At 37.7% G+C, this 27387-nt stretch overlaps 3 protein-coding genes across 3 annotated transcripts; all 3 read right to left on the minus strand.

Annotated features, from left to right (window-relative positions):
* Positions 1 to 3965: 3965 nt before the first annotated feature.
* apoeb (apolipoprotein Eb) lies at positions 3966 to 6263 on the minus strand. The gene is made up of 5 exons (XM_053494564.1): positions 6172 to 6263; positions 5857 to 5921; positions 5495 to 5639; positions 4993 to 5280; positions 3966 to 4752 (listed from the first exon to the last, which is right to left on the minus strand). Exons 2-5 carry the CDS (start codon positions 5897 to 5899, stop codon positions 4392 to 4394), a joined length of 837 nt encoding a protein of 278 aa, XP_053350539.1. The 5' UTR covers positions 5900 to 5921; positions 6172 to 6263; the 3' UTR covers positions 3966 to 4391.
* Positions 6264 to 17676: 11413 nt separating this feature from the next.
* Positions 17677 to 19038, minus strand: LOC128520365 (apolipoprotein Eb-like). Its single transcript, XM_053494565.1, has 4 exons — positions 18987 to 19038; positions 18793 to 18848; positions 18537 to 18687; positions 17677 to 18451 (listed from the first exon to the last, which is right to left on the minus strand). The coding sequence occupies exons 2-4, from the start codon at positions 18830 to 18832 to the stop codon at positions 17878 to 17880; spliced, it is 765 nt and encodes a 254-aa protein (XP_053350540.1). The 5' UTR covers positions 18833 to 18848; positions 18987 to 19038; the 3' UTR covers positions 17677 to 17877.
* Positions 19039 to 24841: 5803 nt separating this feature from the next.
* LOC128519723 (apolipoprotein A-I-like) lies at positions 24842 to 26268 on the minus strand. Its single transcript, XM_053493548.1, has 4 exons — positions 26244 to 26268; positions 26076 to 26131; positions 25734 to 25884; positions 24842 to 25650 (listed from the first exon to the last, which is right to left on the minus strand). Exons 2-4 carry the CDS (start codon positions 26116 to 26118, stop codon positions 25074 to 25076), a joined length of 771 nt encoding a protein of 256 aa, XP_053349523.1. The 5' UTR covers positions 26119 to 26131; positions 26244 to 26268; the 3' UTR covers positions 24842 to 25073.
* Between the last annotated feature and the right edge of the window lie 1119 nt (positions 26269 to 27387).

Consider the following 27387-nt stretch of genomic DNA (forward strand, 5'->3'; position numbering starts at 1 on the left):
TTCCCTCTTTGCAATATATAAATGAATAAATAAAAATCTTATTTCAGGAATTAAAAAAAATCTCAGTGCTGTTTTTATATCTATTCTGAAATATACAGCTTAAAGTAAGACTTGCTTTTGAGTCCCAGACAGAGAAAATCTTTCTAGCATTTCATCAAGTTATTGTAGTCCGTTCCTCCCCAACTCAGGCTTTCATAAGAGCACGGAATCACAGAATGTTCACAGTTTGCTGTTTATCCCTGCGGCAAATCATCTAACCCCTGCAGCTTCCCAGGAAAAAAGAATTTAAATCTTTGGGCCGGTTTTTAGGGGGAGATGCTGGCATTAATTAGAGCAAAGGATCTTGAGGAACAGGGTTCACAGCATGAACACCTCCTCTTGTTCTTAATCCCATCAGGGAATTTTTATTATTATTATTATTATTACTATTATTATTATTATCGATTCTGACTGCTTATTTCTTCTGGATCCCTGAAGTTCTTCTTTCACATTTTTTCCACCTCACATAGTTATAAGACATTTTGCATTACATTTGAGATAAAGATATATTTTAAATGTTGTGATATAAGTGTATAATTTTTATTATAAAATTAATTCTAAAAATCCAGCCAAGGGGAGAGAGGCATCTACTGGCATAAAGGCACACTGCATGTGTGTGTGTATTTGTGTGAGAGTGAGTGTGTGTGTTTGTCAGAGATAGAAAGGATTACAGTGTACAAAAGCTGGTCTGATTCACATAAATAAAGGGACAGCATGTTCCTTTATCCCAACAGACATGCAGGCAGCCCACTGGAATGTGTAAGCAGCTCTGAACACGTCCCCAGCCAGCAATAAGAATAAGAGAAAATTATTCTGGGGAGGGATGTGGCTAGGGTTTAACATATCCTGTTAATGGCCATCCGGTACTAAGCTCTCACATGTGATATTCCTAAAGTAAATTTCTAAGGAGATGTTTTTGAGGTTTGTTCAGCAAATGACTTATGGTGAATTGAGACTAAAACAACAGAAATTGTTTTTTTTTCTACTTTGTTACGGTGAAGAGCTTGCTTCTAAAAATGGCTTCTTTTATCTTGGTAAAATAGTTTTCTTTATACTGTCTTGCTTAGAGAGAATGAGGTTCGAAAGAAGAATATGTTAAGGGATGGTATAAAGAAAAGCTTTATGTGTGCTTTATTGGCAAGTACAAAATGGTGCCACGGTGGTGTAGTGGTTACCACTGTGGCTGTGCACTGCCGGGGTCGAGGGTTCGATTCTCATCTCTGGGTGTGTGCATGGAGTTTGCATGTTGCTTCCTCGGGTTTCGGTTTCCTCTGGGTACTCTGGTTTCCTCCCACAGTCCAAAGATATGCAGATAAGGCACTGGTGCTCCCAAATTGCCTGTATAGTGTGTGTGTATGGGTGTGTGGCCCCTGCAATAGATTGACACCCTGTCCAGGGTGTACTCTGCCTTGTGCCCAAAGTCTCCTGGGATAGACTCCAGGCTCCACTCATGACCCTGTACAGGATAAGCAGTAACGAAAATGAATGAATAAATATGAGTACAAAACAATTTTGGGTGTAATAAATAGTATTAGTCATCAGAATATCTGAATGTGTGAAAAGACATGATTTATTGTAATATTATTAACTATATGTATGTCAGTATTTTTCTTTACAAAGGTACATTAAAAGGGAGCATGATTTTGCAATACTATCCCTATACTTCATAGGGTGGGAAGAGGTGTGCAGGGAATGAGAACAACTTGGTTATTGCCCATACACGTTGAATTATGTAAGCCTGGAAAGAGACAAGGTGGCGTGACAAAGACAGATTTAAGGCTGTGGGGGTGTTCAGAATAAAAAATATATATAATGCAATAATAGGTATAGAAAAAAAGCTGATGATTTAATCCCTGACTATGAGGTGTATATCCTTCTACCTTCTCCATTACTTGTCATTCATTGAAGGCAAAATGAAGCATAATTACAAACATTCTGGCCCAGTACAGTTCAACCTTTGTATGCCAACCTGCATGTGGAAGCTTGTTCCCGATATAGTGTTTTAACTAGAAAAACAACAAAATAAATGATTCATCTCTGCCTCAACTTTTGACATTTACATGCAGTTATTCATTTGCAACTTTTTTTTCCTTTAAAACATAAATGGACCAAAACGTACACCTTATCTTGCTAAATATTTATTTAATGTTTAAGTTGTCAAGATAATCAGTGTTGAATGATTTATTAGACAGAGTGATGCTAGGTATACTTTACTTTTATACCTGTTAAATCAATGTGCAGTACTATGCAAATAACTTAGGCCTGTAAATTTCATCTTTGAAAACTCTACAACAGCCCACTATTTGATGAAATATCGTGTGAATTTAGTTGTTTCTTGAAAATATGCACTCATTCAAATCTGGTGGCTTTAACATCCTTCAAAAAAGTTGGGTGGTATATTGGTCAAGTTTCGCTGGCTGGGATTTTCCCCATTCTTCCTTTATGCACATCTTCAGTTGTGCAATTGTGTAAGGGTCTTTGTTGCCATATTTTGCGCTTGACTTGCACCACACATTCTCAGATTGAACAGGGAGGCCCGTCAAGCTCCCATACTCTGTGTTTAAGAATATGTAAGCAGATGTTGTTTGGCTTTGTCCTGCTGGGAAATATGATGTCTCTTAAAGAAAGTTCCAAATAGAACATCTTGTTGTCCTCACAGATATGCAATTTAGCCATGCCACCCGCCACTGGCACACCCCATACCATGACTGATGCTGGCCTTGACGCTGATAACAACTTGGATGCTCCTTTTCCTCTTTGACCCTTTTGATATGACAGCGGTTGCTTCCAAAATTATTTGAAATGTTGACTTGTCTAACTACAAAACATGCTTTCAGTGTGCCACTGTCCATCTCAGATGAGAGAAGTCTTTGAGGCCTCTGTACAGTATTGGTGTATGGCTTCCATGAGACTTAAGTTGCATTTGTAAATCTATTAAAAATGGTATTAATGGACAAAGGTTAACCAATGTGTCCCATATTATAAAGAAGAATGACAAAGACAGTGATGTCTGAGGAATCTGAGATCACGCCTATTCAGAAGTTGTTTTCAGGCCCGTCCTTTATGCTTTGACATTTAACTGGTTTCTTTAAATTTCTTGATGATATTGTGTATTAACAATGGAACATTAAAAGGTTTTTTTTTAATTGATGGATAATTTGTTGGTGAATCTGTTGGCAAATCGTCCAAAGCCTTGCCCCATTCTTGCTTTAGAAGGACTAGAACGTTTTTTTTAAACTCCTTGTATACTGTAGCATAATTGGTTCACTTGTTTAACAGCACTTGTTTTTCAACAACTTGTAATTAGTCTTAAATTGACCCTGTCCCAACTTTCGGAGAATGCTGCAGCCAACAGATTTGAAATGAGTGCACATTTCCACCAAACAATTTAATTCACACAGTAAATCATTAAAGAATGTGTTGTTGTAGTGTTTCCAATATATTACAAATTAAAAGTGACTTTACATATGACTTGTTTTTTTATTGCCAATTCTAATAATGTCCTTAATATCTTTTTTTAGATTGCCTTTGTATATTTTCCGCAAGGGGTCGTCACACCAATTATTAACTTAAATAGCTATATTGATTCACACTCACTTGCGGATCTCCTCAGTGTCCTTGCCCAGGCATTTCTTGAGCTTACAAGTTAAATAAATGCATTATATATATATATATATATATATATATATATATATATATATATATATATTATGTATGTTTAAAGATATTCTTGCTCTACAGCAGTTATCTATATATGTCTAAGACTTTTGCACAGTACTGTTTGTTGTGGGTGTCAGACCAAAGATTTCCACAGGTTGTTTGCATGTTATATTCATGTTCATTGTCATTGATTAGTTAATTAGTTCACATCATCATGCAGTTGTGAGCAGGGGTGCTACAGAGAGAAAACACCAAAGACCAATATGTTTTTTCCATTATTTGTTTTTATTGCAAACATGTTCAAAAATAGCAGACAGACAATTGTATCATTGAAACGGGTGGACAATATTTCATGAGGTTTGGTTGTACTATGAAGAAATTGTGTAAATCTGCCGTGTTCATAAAATGCCTATATGCTATGTAATAGATTTCAGAAACATGACTAACCAAGGTAATTAAACTACTGCACTTTAAAAAGTGTTAATGAGTGGATTAATACTGAAAAAGCCCACATGGTAATTAACAAACAGTGCCCCATGTTTCAGTAAAAAACCAAGTCCAGTTCTTTCCCTTTCTTGTTTTCCTGTCAAAAAGTGAAAACTATAAAGCATCAGTAACAAACATTTATAGACTAATTTTGCGTTTACTCTTTAACTTGCAGTGTTTGGTACAAAGTGTTATAATTGGTAGTTTTACAGTGCGACAGGGAGAGCAGCTGAGGCCTCTCTGATCTTTTCCATGACAGTCTGGAGCTGTTCACGGATCTTCTCACTGTGGGGATTCAGGAGAGTGAGGAGCTCCTCAAGGCGGCCCGCAAGGGAAGTACGAAGCTGGTCGGCGGTCTGCTCCAGCTGCTCCCTCAGCACTTTGGCCTGTGCCTCCAGCTGCTGGCTCATGTCCTGAGTCTGGTCCTGTAGAATCTCAGTGAGGGTGGCCAACTTCTGGCTGACATCCTCCTGGACCTGCTTTGCATAAGGCTCGAAGTGGGTCCTTGCGGTGTCAGCATTCTGCATGGCACGGGATTGCAGCTCACCCAGGTAAGTGGACAGAGTGCTGAAAGAGATGCACAACAAAAATGTTAAGTCTTTCAGCTATCCATTTAGTTTGGACTTAAATTGCTTTTAACATGTCTTGAAGGTAATTTAGGGCCAGTTACCATGACTTACTAGACATTTAAATCATCAATGAACATATGATAGTCCATCAAGCACTAGTTACTATAAATATTCCATTTGCTAGAATTTTTATTTTGCCTGCTATAAGAACTACTTCAAGCTCCTGATTCACACTCACTTGCGGATCTCGTCAGTGTCCTTGCCCAGACGTTTCTTGAGCTTACGAGTGTAAGTGTTGATACGGTTCTTGACATCATCTACATTTTGCCCCATCATGGTTTTCAGCTCCTGTAGGTACTGGGTGGAGCGCTCCTTGGCATCGATCATGTCAGTCTGCAGCTTACTGGTCAGCAGATCCAGATCTTGCTTCAGCTGACTAGAGGCATCCGTAGCATAGGGAGCCAGTTTGGTCTCAATGTCCCCCCTGTACATGTTCAGCTCAGCCATGGTTTTAGTGATGAGGGTACTAAAGTTGATCGGAGGAAGAGAACCATGATAAAGGAGATCAGAGACAATGAAATAGTTGTGGAGAACATTGCAGAAATTCTGTAGGAGCTCTTATTTTTACTCGTTACTGATGCTTTTACAAATGGAGATATGCGGAATTCCGATAATGAGATATGAGAAGAATAATGGGGTACAAAACTTCTATACATTCATGGTTCTTAGTGTTGACTTACTCAAGATCGCTGCCTAGCTTTATGTTCTCCACCATACTATCAGCATGAGTGTTAAGCTCTGAGATGAACTGCCAAAAGCGTTCCACTGACTCTTCCCATCTGGCCAGAGGCTGATCAGCCTGAGGCAGAACGCGAGCATGGCATCCTAAAAAACAAAGAAGCATTGTCAGTTCCAATGCATGTAAGACGAAAAAAATCTAGCACAGCTAAAGAAACTCATGTAAACGTTTATCAATTCACTTAGTGCTTTACAACATAAAGTATAGTGCATATTAATGTTGCATGCATTAAAAATAGTTTAATAGTTAGCTATTAAAAGATAATAGCTAAACTAAGGATTCCAAATATTTATTTCTACCTACCAGCAATCAGAGCCAGAGCAAGTACCACTGCAGCAGCCCTCATGTTGACAGTCAGACAAGAACACCTGGAGATAGAATGTAAAATCATAATTGGTGAGCTGATCACCGTCAAAACATTCATTAACTTTTAAAACAAACACAAAACATCAGGCGCATAATTTGTAATACTATAACATGCACATCCACTTTTCTTATCTATATATTAGTTATATCGAGCATTAAAAGATACCATAAGCTGATGCATAGCAAATAAAAAACAAAAGTAAACGTGCATGTAATTATTAAGGGCATTGTCCAGTTGTTCTTGTCGCTCACCTGAGTAAGTCTGCGTCGCTCTGTGTTGTGAGCGCGGTAGGTGCGCGCGCTTTTATACCCTGCAGGCTGCGCTCACAACAGCGCTGATCACGAGACTCTCTCTTCCCTTTGTTCGGGTCTGGATCCAGTCAGAATCACGCACCCGCTGAAAACACGTTGCGCAAGTTCTTTTTCTTTTTTTTTCCTCTTCAGATCTCTTTGCGCACGTCATGAGATTTTTTTATGTCCCTGCATGTTTTTTTCTTTAATACAACCTATTAAACTATTGCTAAAGCATTAAAAAAACTTTTTATTGTATTTTGGTATCTAATACTCTCACATTAAGTGCACACTCATAACACACCGACATCCCTGTTATACATCTTTTTTTTTACTTTTTTAAAATTAGGTTTTTACTTTTTTTAAATGCCATTTTAATCACTCAAAAGTTTATTAACATATTAAACAACCGCTAAAGCATCAAAAAAACAAACACAAATAACAAAAAAACGTTTATCAATCTTTTTTTTTTTTTGATTTTTTATTTTGGTATCTAATAATCTCATATTCGGCGCACATTTCATACTGTAACGAACCGACATCTCTGTTTTTTGTTTGTTTGTTTGTTTGTTTGTTTTTACCTTTTTATAACTTACGTGTTTTTACTTTTTTCTCATCATTTTTTTTTTTTTTTTTAATCACACAGAGTGTACAGTATGATCATCGTTCTTCTTGTGCAAAGTGTCGATTGGTCTGGCTCCTTCTCACAGCTCTTTCGGCTCCAGATTGCTGCCACCTTTATCCAGATCATTACCATATTTATCGCCCACTTGCTCCTCTCACAGGAAAACAATGCCGTCTTGTGTAGCCTAGTTTACACGTGAAAGCCAGATTAACGTTATCAAATGGCAACATCACTTTACCTTGTTATCTCCACTCTGTAATAGGCTCCAAAGTTCTGCATACAAGCCTGGAAAGTTTGCAAATGGTTTTTGTGTCTCTGTTCAGCCCAAACAATAAGTGGGTCATCAGCACCCACCTACAATTAGAATTACAATTAGACTATTTAATAATTTATCTACTGTACATTTATCTTTATCAGCACAAGCTAGCCAATAAAATAAAAAATAAAAAAAAGATTTGGAATAAATTATTTTTTCTTTCATTTTAACCAACTATATGAAAAATAAAATAGGACACATGATCATTAGGGTACATATTTTTATAATAATAATAATAATAATAATAATAATAATAATAATAAATGCATTTAGTTTGTTATACATTTCGTCTTTTCCATCGTCCAATATAGGGAACATTTAAAAGTAATGATACTTTGGGTATAACAAAAATGTATCCTAAAATATATCCTAACACTCAAACATTTCACTATCTGAATTCTCCCTCATTAATACTTACCGGGCAGGACTTTAATACAAGGAAATGTTTAAAAATAATAAGAATAACAAAAAAAGTAAGAGGGGTGAGGGACAGCTTAGTGGTTAAGGCATTAGACTGTGTTCGGAAGGTCACAGGTTCAAACCCCATGACAAGGGCCTCAACCCTTAACTGCTCAGATGTATAATGAGATAAAGAAAATGTTGCTCTGAATAAGCGCATCTGCCAAATCAGTCAATCATGTTGTTTTTGAACGATGGATTTCATTTGTCTATCTATCTATGCTTCTATTTTAGACCTACTAACAACACAATCAAACCAAATATTTAATTATTTGCTTGGCACGTCAAATGATTTTGAATCTGGGTTTATGATTCCAAATGCAGTTGATAAGTTAACCTTTGTGTAGTGAGCTGTCCTGCTTTGTAGGTCAAATGTAGATTAGGAATATTGTTCTTCATCCACAAAGTTCATAGGGCTCTTCCAAATCAACAGGGCCACTGTTTATCTGTTTTGTGATCCTTGAAACATATAAGCCCTGTCTTGTACATTGTTCCATATCTCGGGATTCACATCTATTCCACTGTACATGCACAATAGCTGTGCAACAATTTGGGTTGCTAGATTCTGAATTGAAGTTGGGCGTTGGCTTGAATAAACATCCTGAAGTATTTTGATGCCAGTCTTTAGTATTATTGAGAGTCACTTGTATGCTACTTGTGAGGTCATATGTATATCTGAAAGATTGATTAAATGTTCTATGAACCCTGCAGCATGATGTTCTTGTCTCAGCTTGTCTCTCTCTCCACCTGCAGCCTATCCCTTTGGCAGTCTTGTTATTTCTTAAAAAACAAAACCTTGCTTTGTTAGCTGAGGTCAAAGTAGATAACATCATGCCACAATTTTTATTCCACTACAAAATGTCCTTCCCCGAGGAGCAAACTGATTGAACTGATTGTAAGGATTCTACAGATTGTAGTACCTGCATCAAAATGTTTAACTGATAAACAAAAAAACTTTTCTTTTAAAGAAGCCAACAAAAATTGTTTATGAACTTTTAGAACTTAAAGGGTGTACATGTATAAGAATTTGTTCATAAGATTTTAAAAGAATTCTCATTATGCTATATTACTACCTTTGAAAATATTTGCTTCCTCTCTGCATGACCTGAGCTACTTCACCATGTCACCATATCCCTGAAAAGCACACCTATAAAATGCCTGGGCAGGGATTTAATAGCACTTAAAGAAAAGTTAAGTGCTCTGAAGCAGGTTTAAACAAGTTGCATCGCAAGTATTTATCCTCTGCCTTCATGCACTCCAGATATCCACAAAGTACTAGAAAACTACAAACATAATTCTTAGTCTATAATGTTAAAGCATATCATAATAAATAAATGAATAAAAAAAAAAAAAATCAAGGCCAAGTTGACGTCATGTCTAGCTGAGGTTAAAGGATGTTGCCCTTTTTACTGCTTTGTAACTTCCCATTACAGAAGCACATGTTTCCGTAGAAATGTGAAAAAGGGATGCAGTTAAAACACGAAATAGGGGAGTTTAAGATATAAGTCATTATAGTGTCATTATCGGTCAGATAGAAAAGTTTAAGACATCACATGGCATCACTGTTAAAAGAATAACAAGCAGTTGCTTTCTGTCTGGATGTGCAATGTTACACGTGCATATTACATATAATACATACATACATAAAAGTCTGTATATATCTATATGCTTAGATTTATACTAGCTTTAGATTAATGTTCATCCACATTTTCTTATACACATTTATGTTGAGGAATACTACTCTCTACAGTGCCATTAAAACGTATTTCCTGTTTTAAAATAGTTTCTTTTATATACCTTTCTGTTGGCTGTTTTGGACAACTTTGAATAAAATCATTATTTTGTATTTGCTTGGGTTATCTTTGTGTAATATTAAAATTAATTTGATTATCTAAATCATTTAAGTGTGACAAAAAAAATCAGCACGGAAGCAAATACTTATTCAAGACATTGTATACATTTCTTCAACGCATTAACCAGGTAAGGTTCTTAGAGTTATGGGATGGATGGCTCTTATGATTTAGTTGTTATAAGTTATAGTAATTCCAGAAAGATGATTTCCACAGCGCTTTGGTTCTCTGAGAAACACAGCCCCACCCACCTCAAGTGTAAAAACTGACTTACTGCTGTCTAGCAGTCGATGAACAAAAATTTTGGTTTTAGGAATAGGCAAATAAATCTAGCTCATAGGACACTTAGAACCGCGCATTGCGTTCCTCAGATGGTTCTACACTACCGCTCAAAAGTTTGTGATCACTTTCTAACTCCATGGTCATTCCTGATTTTCATTACTTTCTACATTTTAAAGCAGGTGTCTAAAACATGCAATAATCTTATTTAAACAGTTGATATTGAGATTTCCGCTACTGATGTATCTGCTTTTTCATTCAGATGTATCTGCTGTGTACACATGAAAGCATCAATTTAATAGGCAAAGGCAACTTTTCTTAGCCTGCCAAATCTCTCTATTCATTTGGGACACGGCTTTGTTCAGGAAGGAAGGAAGCTGCTAGGGTGACATGATATGTAACAGCGGAAACCAAATGCTTGCTGTGCATCTCGCTTTGGAAATCTACGATCAAAATTCTGTGGCCTAGTTCCTTAAGTCTTTATAATGAGATTGAACTGTGGTTGAACAACAGCAGTGTTACAGTAGAAAAAGTAAATAGTAGTTGGTAATGGCACTGCATGCTTTCCAACTGTGCCATGATTGTACAGCTCTAGCAGATGCACAGATACCTTTCTCTCTCTGTGAAGCTGACCTTGCAAGGACAGTGAGCTGCTCAGCTTTGTGTCCTCCATATAGTCTATGACCATAAAGTAAACCAAAATTTGCCAACATCGCAGAACTGGTAAAAAGTATTTGAAGGCCAAATGGACTGGACTTGAATTACCTACTCCTTGGTGAGGGATACATACAGTGGGTGCCAGCCATTCAGGTATAATAGTATCCTGATAGCAATGACCATAAGAAAAGCCACTTGCATGCATGCCAGAAATGTCTGTGACACAATAAAGAGGTTAAATGGATCGAAGGGTTAAATTTTCCACATCTAGAGACAAGAGTCAATACAGTGACTTTGAGTCTATACACTTCATGGAAAGCATAAAAATGATTGAATTCTTTTCTAGCTGGTCTTTTTACCTTTAAGTACAATACAGTATATTATAGCATGTACTGTAGTATACATGTAAGGAGAAAGTGTGGTGAATCTCTCATTATGATTTGAGTACTCCAGATGGCTAGAAGGGAAAATCTCTAGGTGTGACAGACAAACAGACAGATAGACAGTGAGCCTTGTTGCAGAAACTCTATGATCAACGCCTGAAAGTACAAGTTACTTCACCAAATGTGGGTGTAAGAGATAAACCTGAAATGTCAACAATAAAGATAAGCAAGGATTTCTGAAGGGAAAATCCTGAAAGTGCTATAAGAATTACAACTGAAATCAGTGTCCTGGGATGATTTTGCACCGATCCTGGGTGTACCCACCATATCCCAGAGGGCAGAGTTAGCTCTGTGGTTAAGGTGTTAAACTAAAGTCTAGTAGGTCCCTGGTTTAAACCCTACTACCTCCAAGTTGCTCCTGTTGGGCCCTAGGCCAAAGTTGCTATTTTATAGACCTCTGAGTGTGGGGAGTTTGACCCCTTGATCCCTGAAAGGTACTCTGGATAAGAGGGGTCTGCCAAATGTCTCCAGGCACCTACAACTCTACACAGGATAAATTGTATAGAAAACGAATGTATTGTATTTGAAAGCTTACTCACACTAGGGTCATGTTGTGTATGTTGTTACAGTTATAGCATGTTGTAAGTTTGTGTTTTAGCATTCAATTTTGATACTGAGTATTAGGTTTGCATAAAGACCAAACCAAACGCTTGACCATTGGACGCATGGTTGGTTAGCTACAGACGAAAGTTTTAAATCTTAGGTTGCACAGGTTAGGAGCAAAAACAAATTTCTTATATTTTCCATAACTGTCAGACTGTCCAGGGCTTGTATCATAGTCACAAGAAGGTTTGTTTGTTTGCATTTACGGCATTTAAAAGACAACCTTATCCAGAGTGACTTACATTCTTATCTACAGTAATTATACACCAGAGCAGTTGAGGGTTAAAAGCCTTGCTCAAGGGCTCAACAGTGGCAACTTGGTGATGGTGAGTTCTCCTTAACACTGAGCAACTTTCCCTAGTTATTATTCAACATTCTAAATGACCACTGTTATCTAAATATATATGGTTTATGATCAAAATAAAGAAAAATGTGTTTAAGGAAATCCCAGTTGGAAGAATTTAATGTTAATTTAATAAGAAGGGCAGTTAATGTTGAGTGATCGTTCATTTTGCTTTGTTTATTCGTCTTTGACCAGTCAAAGTCTTGCCTTGGTTTATGCACCCACCGAACACTCATTGTAGCTGATGAGGTCAGCCTAACAGACTTGAACTTAAAAAAGTTGAATTGCTAAAGAGGGAATTTTTCATGCAACACAATAACAAAATTTGAAAAAGCTGCACATAGTCAGTTCTTGTCATTTGGTAACATATTGATCTCAACAGTATGTTTATCTGTGATATACTGTATATTGTGAAAGAATTATGCTATTATGCTATATGATGCAAATTATGCTAAATATCCAAACTAAATGAAACAATAAAGTGTGAACTAAAACACAGTATGTAAAAAAAAAAAATCTTTAGGAGCCTGTATGAACTCTTGTAACCCCAGCTTCTGTTGTGTTTTACTCCTATTTGGTTGGCTATGATTCAGCACCTAGTTGCAACAGATGTGGGTACTTTCTTCTTTGTTTTCTTCTGCATAATACACTGTTTTCACATCAGCAAAGCAAATCAGGTCAAAGGGCTCTCAGCTGTTTTGCGTTAGCAAGAACAGACATCTGAATCTTAGCAGTCATCTTCCCGGCAGCAGCTGAGAATTACACCATGCTCCAAATTATTAAGCAAATTATATCTTTCTCTGATTTTCGTGCAAATGACAGTCAGTATAATTTTCGAGTCATCAACCATTAGGTTATAATTCGAATTTTATTTAACAAACCTAATGATAACAATATTTATAAAAAAATAAATTAATTAATTAAAAAAAACGCACTGTTCAAAATTATTATGCACAACAGAGTTAAAACAATTTGAAAATGGGCTTTTGTTGAATTTGCAGCATTAGGAGGTCATATTTACAGAAATCAAAAGCAATCCCAACAGAGGCTGTTACATCTTAACATAGGACTCCTTCTTTGATATCACCTTTACAATTCTTGCATCCATTGATCTTGTGAGTTTTTGGACAGTTTCGGCTTGAATTTCTTTGCAGGATGTCAGAATAGCCTCCCAGAGCTGCTGTTTTGATGCGAACCGCCTCCCACCCTCATAGATCATTTGCTTAAGGATGCTCCTAAGGTTCTCAATGGGGTTGAGGTCAGGGGAGGATGGTGGCCACACCATGAGTTTCTCATCTTTTATTCCAATAGCAGCCAATGACACAAAGGTATTCTTCGCAGCATGAGATGGTGCATTGTCGTGCATGAAGATGATTTTGTTACGGAAGGCACGATTCTTCTATTTGAACCATGGACAAAAGTGGTCAGTCAAAAACTTTATATACTTTTCGGAGGTCATTTTAACAATTTCAGCGACCCGAAAGGGGCCTACCAGCTCTCTCCCCATAATTCCGGCCCAAAACATGACTCCACCATCTCCTTGTTGATGTTGCAGGCTTGTTGGGACATCCACCAACCATCCACTACTCCATCCATCTGGACCATCCAGTGTTGCACAATACTCATCAGTAAACAAGACTGGTTGAAAATTAGTCTACGTGTATGTCTGGGCCCACTGCAGCCGTTTTTGCTTGTGAGCATTGGTCAGGGGTGGCCGAATAGTAGGTTTATGCACAACTGCACGCCTCTGAAGGATTCTACACCTTGAGGTTTGGGGGGTCTCCAGAGGCACCAGCAGCTTCAAATACCTGTTAGCTGCTTTGTAATGCCATTTTTTCAGCTGCTCTCCTAATCCGATGAATTTGTCTGGCAGAAACCTTCCTCATTCTGCCTTCATCTGCACAAACTCGTCTGTGCTCTGAATCAGCCACAAATGTCTTCACAGTACGATGATCATGCTTAAATTTCCGTGATATATCTAATGTTTTCATACCTTGTCCAAGGCATTGCATTATTTGATGCTTTTCTGCATCAGAGAGATCCTTTTTCTTTCCTATATTGCTTGAAACCTGTGGCCTGCTTAATAATGTGGAACAACCTTCTTTTCCTTTAATTGGGCTCATCTGGCAAAATAATTATCACAGGTGTCTAAGATTCATTTCAGTGATCTAAGGATCTAAAAACACTTACATTTAATTTGCATAATAATTTGAAACGTGGTGTACTTTCCAGAAGGAGTAGAGGTATCTCTCGGAGATACAGTATATCTGTAATCATTGTTATGGCCTTGTTATTCATGGTAGAGTGGCAAGAACAGTAACAGCAATTGTACTTTTATTGCACCAGTTTCAAGGTATTTTATAAAATTGCAAACTTAAAGTTGCCATCTTAAAGCTAAGATTTAATGATTACCTAGGTGGGATTCACCCAGGACAGGCCAGGATACACAACCGCACACATTCACTCACACACTACGGGCAACAACTGGAGTGCCAATTAGCCTACTCTGCATGTCTTTGGACTGTGAGGAAACTGGTGTATTCTGAGAAAACCCATCAGGCATGAGCAAAACATGCAGACTACACACAAACACACACACAAGGCAGGACACTCAACACTGGAGATATGCGATGTCAACCCTAACCACTACACCACTGTATACATGTTATAAACCTGTATTGTTTTTACATAATAGGTAATCTGGAACTAGCATCTGGACACTAGGTCTTTCACGCATAAAATCACTTTACCATTATACAATAATGACTGCTGAATGGAACAGTGTAAAAAAAACCTGTGTATGTGTGATGTGTTTTTCAAAATCAGTGATCTTGTCAGTATTTTCCCTTCTGTGTTGGGACATGTGCTTCTGGTTGTTTTGCCTAATTTACAGACAATTTGATTATGATGTTATTGTCAACTGTGATGCCTTACCTATTTGACAGGTAGGGCTGCTTAATGTGTGGGGGTGGTGGGCGTGTAAGCGGCTCTTGGCACAGAAAAGGGGAAAGGCAGGTACACAAAACAGACCTGTGGGGACAACTCCTGACATGCAGCGTACGGCAGCTGTTTAGTGTATTTGTGTTTACGACTGCTCTGATAGTGGTTGAGATCCTGATCTTAACTAAATCTTATCACATATTTTTATATCACCGCATCTAGAGCACTGGTTTATATACAGTGTATATATAAAGGATTCGTACATGCATTGACAATGCATTAAAAAAAAAAAAGCAAAACAGTGTACAAGGAAAAAGCCCAGATTTTAAATGCATAACACCATGAGCTCATCACGGGTGCAAGAGACGACTTATGTGTGTGTGTTTACAAAGCAATGGCAATTATCAATCATTTTTCTAAAAAACATTAAATTCTCCTGCAGTATGTATGGAGACTTTTTGGACAAAAGGTACTTTTCTTACTTACTTTTTTTTAAAATTTCTCAGATCATAACAAAAAAAACAACAACAAATACTTAAAAACTTTAAAATAACTTGTACAGCCTCTACATCATGTTCTATCCTGTTGAAAAAAAAAACTGCAAGTGCTTTGTCATGTTCATGCAAATGATTATGTACGAAATCCAGGCATGATTAACTGCTCTCCGAGGAATCTCAACTTTCACTGATAAAAATGTTAAAACTTTTAGATCAACTAGTGATCAATTAGTATCCCCTAAAATAGCTGGCTATCATACAGTAGGTGCAGCATCTGAGGGCATCACAATAGTAGATAAGACATCCAAAAATTATTCTTTCAGTGGTGCATTTCAGTGGAAGGTATCTGTTGTGATGTGACTAAGAATCTGTGGCCTGACAGAGAGGAATGTTAGGAGGTGTAGAAAAACTGCACTGTGAATTCCCATTCTGGAGTGCATGTATAGTTCTGTCTAAGTAGAATTATGTGTTTTTACTGTTTTGGAAATGTTAAGGATAATTCAAATGTTTTTAAAGCAACTGAGAAAAACCACCAGACGTTCCAGAATATTTAACGATTTAATGATGACTTTTCTTAATTTTAAAAATATAAATAATTTTTTTATTTATTTAATGTCTATACCACTTTATCCTGTATACAGGGTCTCAGTGGGGTGTGGAGCACCCTAGACGGGGTGCCAATCCATCTCAGGGCACATATACACACACATACGGGCAATTTAGGAACGCCAATTAGTCTAACATGAATGACTTTGGACTGTGGGAGGTCACCAGAGTACCAAGAGGAAACCCACTAAGCAGGGGAAGAACATGCAAACTCTAGGGGTCCAGAGGGGGGAATCGAACCGGACCTTGGAAGTGCAAGGTGACAGTGCTGTTCAGTTACTTTTTATTTCTCCCTAATTTTCAAGGTCAGAACTTACCAACAGGTAATAGCCTATAGCCTTCTATCTCCAAGGCACATAAAGGCAGCTGATTGCATCTTTTTTAGACTGCTGCATAACACCCTGATTGATTAGTAGGAGGAGTGAGAGACAGGTTAAACGTTTCTTTTGTGCCAATCAGGAGATTGATAGAGACTGATGGATTTTTCAACAAATTAAGAACCCTGGATTCAAATAAACAAAATAATTGCAGGACATGAACATTTTGACAAAGGACATCTAAGCATACCAGGGATTCCACATGTGCAACTAAAGAATATAAATATGAAATATTTCATACATGCTTGAAATGGTGACATGCAGGGTAGAAGATTTGTTAGATTTTATCAAAGGAGATTCAGTTCTGTTGTTCTTTGTAGTTGAAGGCTTCACTAGATATAATAAAAGTGGGAGTGACATTTTTTTTAACCAGGGTTTTGCTAAACCATTTGCAAAGCTGGGTCAGGAGATCTTTGAAATAGAAGATCTTGTGTGTTTCCAGTTAAGGGTGGTTAGTACCAACAAAAAGTGTTCCAAGAAAGATCAACTTATGAACCAGGAAAAGGATCTTGGGTGCCCAACCCTTACTGATGTGTGTAGGGAGTGAAAGCTTGCTAGTCTGATCTGATCTTACAGAATAACTCTAATAACTTAGCACAGATTGCAGAACAATTGTTAGTTGGCTATGATAGAAGTTGTCAGAAACCCCAATGTATTGCAGGTCCAATGTATTGGACATGTTCATTGCTTATCTGGGAAAGAGATGACGCCAGCATGCAGGCAGTGTGATGAGCAATCTTTTGCTGGTTACTTTGACACGTAACACCTACCTAAATATTGCTGTAGACCAAATACAGCCCTTAATGCTAGTGGTATTCAATAAATGAATAGCAATGGCTCGTTTCGTAGGATAACACTCCCTGCCACACTGCAAAACTTATTCATGAATGGTTTGAGGAACAAGACAAAGAGCTGTTGATCTGGCCTTCAAATTCCCCAGATCTGTTTGCATGTTACTGTACATTTGACAATGCTTAAGTCCATCTCTCAAAATTATTGTTTTGGACTTTATTAATTGATTTGTTGCCTTTTTTCAGGTTAAGACTACATACATAGAAGTATGTAATAAACCCTGTGAACGTCTCTTTTTTAGTTCAGTCTTCAGCCCACTATATGGCTCTATCTAGTGGTCACTCTATTAAACTTTCCATTGGAATAAAATAGAACCTTGCCAACATTTACAGGTTCTTTAGTTTAAAATGACACTCTGGATCATTTTAGCTAATTTCGTTGTACACCAGCTTAGAACAGGACACATCCCCAGGAAGCTGGAATAGTGCATATTATATTTATAAGGTTGTATACATACCTTTATCTAAACCTATAGATTAGATTTCCTTTGCTTAATACTTACACTTTTGGTTGACCAGGTAAGGGTTTTCAGTAATTTGACTAGTATATAGTAATTGTAATAATAAAGAAATATCATAGTGCTAGTAATATTGTGTGCAAAAGTCATGATGAATAACAGTGTTTTCAACTTGTTCTTTATTTTATATGAATTGAAGACATTAGTAACATTGGGCCTGGAATAGGATAACAAAGTTTTTTGTCAAATAAATATGTTTAATTAGCCTATTACAATGACTGTGAAAATATTGGAATTGTCTAGTGCATTTATGAATTTTTTGCATATATTAGTCATTTGGAGGGCAAGTTAGTTTTGTGATATTTAGTTGGTCTTGAAGTAGGCCTCATAAAGAGAGGTGAGCTGGTCCTTCAGGTTTTGGGCGTAGGGGTCAAGTTTCTCTCTCAGGTCCTCAGCATAGGGAGCCAGACCCTCCTGAACCAAAGCGGCTTTCTCAGCAACCCTGTCCTGAAGATCCTCCAGAGAAACCACGGTCTTCTGGAATTCCTGCAGGTGCTGTTCTACTTTCTGTTTGAGCTCTTCAGTGTAGGGCTCTAGTTTGGACTGCAGCCCCTTCACTTTCTCCTCAACACTTCCCCTGAGCTCCTCAGTCTTCTGCAGCACAGTGGCTTTTAGAGCTTCAGAGTCAAAGGACTCAGCGTAGGGAGCAACAGCTGCTCTCAGATCCTCCACTCTCTGCTGAATTTGGGTCTTCATGTCCTCAGTATAGGGATCCAGTTTGTCTTTTACAGTGGCCAGGTCCAGCTCGACACGCTCCTTCAGAACTTCAACCTCCTTGGTGATTTTGGCCATGATGTCCTGGGCCAGAGGGTTCATTTTGTTCTGAAGAGTGACAGCATACTGACTGGCCACATTAGCACCATCTGTAATTCTAGTACTGTGGAGTGAAAAGGAGAAATATTTACATGAGAAAAAATAACTTGAGACAATCTAGAGAGTAAACACAATTTATTTAACCTTACTTGACTTCCTGTCCCAGTTGAGACTCTTTAATCATTTTTAGAGCATCCTCAGCGGTATGTGTTGCCTTGGCGACATAGTCCCAGAAAGCATCAGTCAACTGCTCCAGCTGTGGTTTGGGCTCATCAGCATAGAACAGGTTGGCTTGGCAACCTAGTCAAACAATTCCAGTTGGTTTAAATATTACTATATATCCTTGTAGGTCATGAACAATATGGTTTCGGGCTGCAGAAATTTAAATGCAGGATATGTACATACCTGTGAACACAGCCAGAACCAGCACTACGAACACCTTCATGGTTTTTGGTTTAAGTCTATAAAAAATTGCATTATATGTATTTATTTATTTAGAATGGATGTTAATTTATAATTGTTAACTTGAATTAATTTAGTTAGTAACAATACAATTAATATACCTACATAACAATACTAAACAACAAGCTTTTTCTTACTGTTATCTCCGCTCTGTCCGATGCCAGCTGTGACTGTGAGGCTGTCACAGTAATCAGTATATATACTGTAGAGAGGTGTGTGTTGTATTGAAAACCCAAAGTCCAGGAGGTAGTGCATTGCTGTCAACACTAGTCCACATCATAACTTCCTAAATGGTCCATCAGTTATCACAGGGCCTAAAGTTCACTTCAGACTCTGATAGATAAATGTCTGACTGTCATAGCCTAATAAAAGACAGATAACATGCAGACATGGATAAAGGTTCATTCTTTTATGTTTCTGTTTCCCTGAGTTTAAAAATAAAATTTACTCATTTTTTTTTTTATTTGGATTAAATTGGTGTTTATCTGTAATCAAAATAAAGCTAAAGTGCCTCGTGTTTTTATCTTACCTTATTTAACATAAATCTTAATTCATTACACTTAACTCAAATGCCGGTTTTGGCATGACAGGTTATGATAACTATAAAGGTTCAGTTGGTCTACTTCTACGTGACAGCTGGACCCATGAACTTTGTTCTCACAAAGCTAACAAGTTTCATTAATTTGTTGGGTTTCAAATAGTTTACACTGCATCTTTAATCCACTTGTATACAAATTGCATTGTTTAAAGCTGTAGATGTTTGTTTCATTTAGATCTTTAACAGATGTGTAACAGTTTCAGCCCAGACTCCCAAACCCACACCCAGCCTGTTTGAGTATTTCAATAATTACTGATCTCCTGGGATTTTCATAAATAATAGGCTCTAGAATTTACTCAGAATGGTACAGTGAAGAAATCAGCAGAGAAAGGCCAGACAAATGAAAACTGACAGACTATAGTACCTCTGATAACCGCTCAGTCCAATTATGTTGAACCTTGGATGGGTTTTGTGAGCGGATGACCATGCTGTGTTCACTCCTTTCGGGTTGACCAAATCCGGACAGTTCCTGACTGGAGAAATGTAGCTTGTTTTGATGATTCTTGATGATTTCTGTTGAGGTACACAGAGCCTAGGGTCATAATTTGGCACCACATTATAAATCCATGGACCCAACCTGGCTTGTGTCAACAGTTCTGGCTGGTGAATGTGGTCTAATGATGTGTAATTGTGGGAATGTTTTCTTGGCACATGTTTAGCCTATTAATACAGATCAGTCATCACTTGAATGCCACAGGTATTTATGTGTTGTTGCTGACCATGTGTATTGCTCCATGATCATAACTTATCACAATTTATAAACAAAGACTGCTGAAGACGGAAGTTAGTTGGAGACAAATGGTCCACTGTTGCAACTCCTAATGGGAGCAGCCCAAAAAAAAAAAAAAAAAGAAGAAGAATATGAACAAAGATTCAGGAAAAGAGTCTACGGTAGTTTAAGTCTGTGCTTATGAAAGCTTAATTTTTATTTTTTGGCTTGCAGGAGTGGAACCCAATGTGGTCTCTTTGTGTTTGTAGCCCATCCACCTCAAGATTCCATATATTGTGTAAGCTTTTCTCCTCATCGCAAAAGTAAAGGAAGATTATATGAGTTCATCCTTCCTGGCATCTTAAACCACTCTGCCCATTTTCTTCTGACCTCGGTTATGAAGAATTTGTTTCCACCCACAGAATGATGATACTGTTTGTTTTTTCCCCCATTCTGGGTAAATTAGAGATTGTTTGTGTTGAATTCCCAGGCGATCAGCAGGTTATGACGTGCGTATCTAGCAAACACAGACATACCAAAAAACGTAGTCATGATTTTATGCAGTTTGTCCTGACTATAAGATTCTGCCTGTTTATTTCCATTTAGTTAATAAACAATTCATTTAATACATATTTGTATATAATTCAGGGAATAATACTTAATTTTAAGTATGATATACACTATACAGTATGTGTTCTGCGTCTTCTGACTATCAAGCTATTCAGTGCCATTAACAGCTTTGGTGCTGCCCGATTGAGAACAGCAGATGGCACCATTGTTGTCACATTTGAATTTATATGGGACTCAGTTTATTTCTCAACAGGACAGATCAAGTCATTACTGAATTAGTCCTGAAAAATGAGAAACAAGAAAGTAACAAACAAAGACAAATATAATGACCTCTTCAAGGATGGTAAAACGGCATATGCACATGTATATTTAAATTTTCATATATCTTACTACTGCAAAATAATAAATGTAAAAAACTAACATATATATTAAAATAAATTTAGAATGCACCTGCACAACCTATATTCAATGGTATGAATATGTTAGTTACCTATTGTAGCTGGAAGAATAAGATATCCTGAAGCAGAGGTGAAAGGTAACTAAGTACATTTACTTCTTTACTGTATTTAAGTACATATCTGGGCAACAGATCCCACCCACTTGATTTCTGTGTTGTTTTTATTTAAAAACATAATAAAAACCATGTGATTATAGCAGGTCTTAGGCAAATATCCATCCATCCAACTTTGGACCGAAGAGGTCCATTGGATTTTTTCCCCTATTTTTATGGCCTCCGTTCAACATTCATACACTAGTTTAAAAACGTGAAATAGACTAATCTGCATGTCTTTGGACTGTGGGAGGAAACCTACCAAGCATGGGGAGGACATGCGGACTTCACGCACACAGACCTTGAGGCATAAATAAACCCGCACCCAGGACTTTCAAGACGACAGTGCTAACCACTATGTGTGCATGCCACTGTGCTGCCAAATATATTTATTATAAGCCAATTATTTATTTTTAACAAAAATAAAGCCAAAAAGAAAAAACTTGCAGGCAATACTAAGTACCCCTTTACTGCTTTTAAAGGATTTAGGAAGGTACGTTGCAATTAGGTACCGCAAATTGTCAAATCTTGATTAATTGATCATCAGAAGGTGTGCAGACCTCTATAACAGCAGAGGCTTTGGCAGTTTGCTTGTATGGAGAATTTAGGTGTTTGTTAACACAATACCAAGAAAGACATAAGCCTCCACGGTCCCTAGTTGGATTACAGAAGTTCCTAAATGAATTGATGGAAGGATATTAGGGAAGCAATTGTTGCTGTGCGTCAGCATAAAGTCGGCTTTATGAAAAAAAAGACCCACATTCCAACCACCTAGTGTTGCAAAACATAAAACTATTTTACTTTGCTTGATTTTATGATTTTTAATCATGTGATCTCTCCAACTCCAATGTGTCATTGATACAAAGTATGTTTATACATTGATCTGATAGATTTTTTTTATTTCCTATACGAAACTGATATTTTTACGTTGCTTAAAAGCAAACATCGCAGCCCCTGTTTAAACTTAAATGTAATTCGTTCACTTACACTTAACAGACATTTCTCCTTCAAACCAAAGGTTTGCCGTGTCACGTGACCTCATGACGTAGTATTATCGCGGACTGAATCACGTTCTGCTGGCGGCAAGGGCGTAGATTTGCTCTGGACATTGGTGGGGACCTATGACTCCACTCCAAACATCAGTATATATAAAAGTAGATTACAGGTGTTTAGTTTCTGTCACCTGACAAAACAGGATAAACACATGCCATTTAAACAGCAATCATTTCATTTCACTTTTTCTAAGTCTTAATGTGCAAATCTCGAATCATATCATTAATGTTTGCCAAGTCAGTGAATGCGTTTTTAAAAATATTTGTGCTATATTGTGAATATTATAAGTGGATTGTCTATTGGTGAACTGTCAACAATATTCTAGCCATGGCAATATTAGTATGTAGCACATCAATTTCTTCCACAAGACTGATTTCTGACAAATAGTCATCATTAGATTAGGAGAACTGACAGGGATCATATTTATACCTTTACAGTTAGCTGTTTAATCTGCTGTTAGTGTTAAGTCCGTGTTCACAGACTATAGCCTGCCCTGCTATAATGAATGTGCGTCAAACCCACTAGCATTAACGTTAACTGTTGTCGTTACTTTGATGGACTTTGATAGATTCACTAGCGAACATGAAGTGACTTACACTTTTCTTTGAAAAAAAGCTCCTTATGTCCAGCTTTTTTTTTTTTTTTTTTTTTGCTGCCGCCATCCTCACATGTACATCACCCAACACATCTTTCTGCACGGGAAAAAAAAAAAGTCCACGCAGCCATAGCCTCTCACATGATAGCAGGGAAAGGCACAGCCAATCAAAATGTTCATATGTGTTTTGGGGGCGGGAGGACTCACGGACAGAACGTGATCTATCCCTTTCTGTGTGTTTAGGTTAATGTTGACAGCACGATTTTTTTTACGTGGATTAAATTATTGGTGGGGACATTTCAATGGTCGAAAGATATTGGTGGGGACATATGAAGGTAAAACAGTAGCAAAACCCGAGAGCTTGCAAATTCGAATGTGAGAACTTGTAAAATGAATATTTGTATTTGTAAGTTGAAATTTGTACTCACAGCTCTGATGTGAAAAGCTGCATCTATCGATTTGCACACCTGTGTTTTGAATTCGAAGTTGCAGATTAACAGGCACAATTGTGTACTACACATTTATCTTTGCGCTTTACTTCAGTTTCGGTGTACAACCACAAGTCGGCGCTCACAACCTCTCAGATCTGGCAGTACAACCTCAAATCCCGGCGCTCTGACTTTTGCTACTCATTTTGCGACATTCCTGTAGCAAAACTGACTTGTGCACTTGTAAACGCGGGGGCGGGGCTGGGGTGGAAATGAAGTCATTTTATTGGTCGATGCCTCACCAATGAACATTTAATTGGTTGGAGCCAGCCAATGAAGTGGGACGTTTTGTGCGCGATGACGTCACAGACTACGCAGAGCAGCTCGCGCCGTTTCGGTGGTGGTGGTCGTCTATGCCAACCAATTAAACGACATTGCTGCGCTTTTACTGGTATATAAAATCCAGTAAAACTAATGATAGTTAATAAAAAAAATTTCCAAGCGTTTAAAAACAAAATAGCTGATATACATATGCATACAAATGTTTGCATTGTGGCTGGCGTTGTTCATTAGTGAGGCATCAAAGTTTGAGGTATCAAAGTTATGATACATTATACTACATGAATGTAATTTGTTTCTTTTAAGGTAAACACTTAACTTAAATATAATGTTTCATTTCAGGTTTTTCTAAAGTGATATAATTAAGTTGTTAGAAAGTAGAAAAATAAGTTTTACTGGCCTAAGGCATTGTAATAACTTTTGTTTCTGATTTGGATGGATGAATTTCTTTTGCTTTGGGGGAACTTAGAAATATATTTATATTTAATCAAAATTAAACCTTAAATAATATTATAACATTTGATTTGAGAGAAAGTAAAAAAATTGCTTGTAACAAATCGAAGCAATTTTTTAAAAGTTGATCCAAAGTATCATTTTTTTCAGTGAAGGCTTTTTGGTGCCATTTCTGAAGAGCAGCCATAGAAGCAGAGCAGATTTGCTTAGACACATATGCCAGAGCGGACGGTGCCAATCACACTTGCATAAATCAGGCTGGCAAAGAAACATTGAAATGTCCTACTGCTAGGAGCATGTTGTTGGCCAGCTCCACCACAGAGCAATCAATGTGAGAACTGTAGGTTAGAGAGGTTATTTTTTCTGTTTTGCCATTTCTCACAAGAACATCAACACCATATGCTCTGTAGCATATAACCTGAAAATTACTGTAATAATAATACATGGCAGAGGAGGTGAGAGCAGGCTACTAACAGTTATTAAGGCCAGGTTACCTATTGTTTTGACTGTAGTCATAAGCTGCTATGTGGATTGCTTGTCTGGAATGATAATAACGATGGAAACATTTTAATAAAACGACTAATATCTGGGCATTTGCTTTTCATTTTTTTTCCGCAGTCAAAGCACACCATAATTATTTTACACATTCTATTTGGCAAATGATGATTATAAGTTAAAGACAAGAAATGGAAATATATTGTTTCTTGAGACATGTAATGTAATTGAAAAATGCTCACAAACAATATTAATACATTAAAACAGCATTATACATTTTGAAATTAAATGTTCCCATTTTTCTGTCACAGGATAAATTACTTTGTTCTTTAGCAAGTTAACACAGCCTATTTTATTTGCTATATTTTGGGGTGAGATAAACAGAATAGCAGTGGAAAAACATTGCAGTGAGTGAAAATAGGTGTTTGCACTATTTAGTTGATCTTGACGTAGGACTCATAAAGAGAAGTGAGCTGGTCCTCCAGGTTTTGGGCGAAGGGGTCGAGTTTCTCTCTCAGGTCCTCAGCAAAGGGAGCCAGACCCTGTTGAACCAAAGCGGCTCTCTCAGCAACCTTGGCGTGAAGATCTTCAGTTAGAGGAGCCACGGTCTTCTGGAATTCCTGCAGGTGCTGATCTACTTTCTGTTTGAGCTCTTCAGTGTAGGGCTCTAGCTTGGACTGCAGTTCATTAACTTTCTCCACAACACTTCCCCTGAGCTCAAGGGTCTTCTGCAGCACAGTGGCTTTTAGAGCATCAGAGTCAAATGACTCAGCGTAGGGAGCAACAGCTTCTCTTAGCTCCTCCACTCTCTGATGAATTTGGGTCTTTAGGTCCTCAGCATAGGGATCCAGTTTGTCTTTTACAGTGGACAGATCTTGCTCAAGACGCTCCTTCAGAACTTCAGCCTCCTTGGTGATTTTGGCCATGATCTCCTGGGTTAGAGGGTTCATTTTGTTCTGAAGAGTGACAGCATACTGACTGGCCACATTAGCACCATCTGTAATTCTAGCACTGTAGAAAAGGAGAAATATACTCATAAAAAAAGATAACTTAAGACACAATCAAGAGAGTAAACACATTTATTTTAATCTTACTTGACTTCCTGTCCAAGTTGAGACTCTCTAATTGTTTTTAGTGTGTCCTCAGCAGTGTGTGTTGCCTTGGCCACATAGTCCCAGAAAGCATCAGTCAGTTGCTCCAACTGTGGTTTGGGCTCATCAGCATAGAACAAGTTGGCTTGGCAACCTGGTGAAAGAACCAAATTATTTCAGTTAGTGCAATGAGCACTATCTGTCTTGGAGGGTGCAATATTATGTGTTGCTAATATAGATATGTCAGGGTTGGCCTCTGCATATCCAACCACACTATCATGACAGGATAAAACCATTACACAGCTTTCAGGCTACATAGCATTACATGCAAGAAAATGGACATACCTGTAAATACAGCCAGAACCAGAACCAAAAAGACCTTCATCATTTTTGTTTTATATCTATAAAATTAAACAAATGTATTACTGTATGTAATAAACTGAATAAACATGTAGACATTAACACTACAAAATATAACAAACAATACAATCTGTACAAACTGTTTTTTCTTACCTGCTCTGTCAGATGCCAGCTGTTTGTGTATGAGTACAAGCTCAGTAGTCAGTTTATATACTGTACAGAGGCATGAGTTGTATTGTAAGCGCAAAGTCCAGGAGGTAGTGCATTGCTGTCAACTGTTCCACATCATGACCTAAATGGACCACCAGTTCCTACAGAGCCTGAGGTTCAGTTAAGGCAATAATAAATGTAATAAAAGCATAAATAACATGCAGACACTGGTAAAAGTTCATCTTCGAGCTTCAACTTTTTGAATTAAATTGCTTTAGTGAAATAATTGTTAAAAAAAAAAAGATTTTGTCCAACCTTCTTGAACTTTTGATTTAATATTTACATTTAAAGAATAGATAAAACTCATGGCAACACATAAGCTTCTACAGTATTAGTAAAGATGGAAGGGATTCTTAAACTTTGAACTTGCTTTGTTGGACTAGGCTTAGATTAGTTTCCTAAATTATCCTGATTAGCCACAATGTTAAAACCTCCTGCGTAATATTGTGTAGGTACCCTTTGTCCCATTCAAATAGCTTTAACTCCCAAAGGCATTGACTTTACAAGATATCTGAAGGTGTGATGCAGTATGTCATGCAAAGACATATTGTGTCAAATTGTGATGTGGGGCCTCCATGGAACTTGAAGCAACATTTTAGTCCCACTTTTCACCAGGGTGGTTCAAAGAGCTTATTTTGCCCTCCCTGTACTACCGCACCAAGCCAAGAGGAGAACTACGGGATCTGGAAGGTAGCACCGTCATGCACCTCGCCCACTCACACACATTCAGCGGACATCTTGGAGAAAAAAACACAAAGGGAAAAATCTGAGACAGGTTTCACTGGCTAAGATTAGAGGCCAAAGTGAGGACTTTTTGCCAGTGCTGCTCAACTGCTCCATGAAAGCCGCTCGCCGCCCCCCAATCCCGCTTCCCATCATCAGCGTTGAGCACATGGGGATGGATCTCGTCTGCCCACACCCAAAGTCATCAAAAGAGCATAAGCACATCCTGGTTATTGTCAATTATGTCCACCCTACCCCGAGGCAGTCCCACTGTGAAAATCAACTTCACGAAACATAGCCAAGGAACTAGTGCTACTTTTTAGCCATGTGGGTCTGCCGAAGGAGATACTGACAGACCAGGGCA

Source organism: Clarias gariepinus, chromosome 4, assembly GCF_024256425.1.
Source record: "Clarias gariepinus isolate MV-2021 ecotype Netherlands chromosome 4, CGAR_prim_01v2, whole genome shotgun sequence".
NCBI lineage: Eukaryota > Metazoa > Chordata > Actinopteri > Siluriformes > Clariidae > Clarias > Clarias gariepinus.

Excerpts from the sequence above, each read along its gene's own strand:
- LOC128519723 (XM_053493548.1), bottom strand. The coding sequence starts at position 26,118 with ATGATGAAGGTCTTTTTGGTTCTGGTTCTGGCTGTATTTACAG. Across the intron at positions 25,885-26,075 it reads GGTTCTGGCTGTATTTACAG|GTTGCCAAGCCAACTTGTTC; the intron begins GTATGTCCATTT and ends TTCTTTCACCAG. Across the intron at positions 25,651-25,733 it reads CAACTTGGACAGGAAGTCAA|TGCTAGAATTACAGATGGTG; the intron begins GTAAGATTAAAA and ends CCTTTTCTACAG.
- apoeb (XM_053494564.1), bottom strand. The coding sequence starts at position 5,899 with ATGAGGGCTGCTGCAGTGGTACTTGCTCTGGCTCTGATTGCTG. Across the intron at positions 5,281-5,494 it reads AAGCTAGGCAGCGATCTTGA|TACCCTCATCACTAAAACCA; the intron begins GTAAGTCAACAC and ends GATCAACTTTAG. Across the intron at positions 4,753-4,992 it reads GACACTGACGAGATCCGCAA|CACTCTGTCCACTTACCTGG; the intron begins GTGAGTGTGAAT and ends CATCTCTTTCAG.
- LOC128520365 (XM_053494565.1), bottom strand. The coding sequence starts at position 18,832 with ATGAAGGTGTTCGTAGTGCTGGTTCTGGCTGTGTTCACAG. Across the intron at positions 18,688-18,792 it reads GGTTCTGGCTGTGTTCACAG|GTTGCCAAGCCAACCTGTTC; the intron begins GTATGTACATAT and ends TTGTTTGACTAG. Across the intron at positions 18,452-18,536 it reads CAACTGGGACAGGAAGTCAA|TACTAGAATTACAGATGGTG; the intron begins GTAAGGTTAAAT and ends TTCACTCCACAG.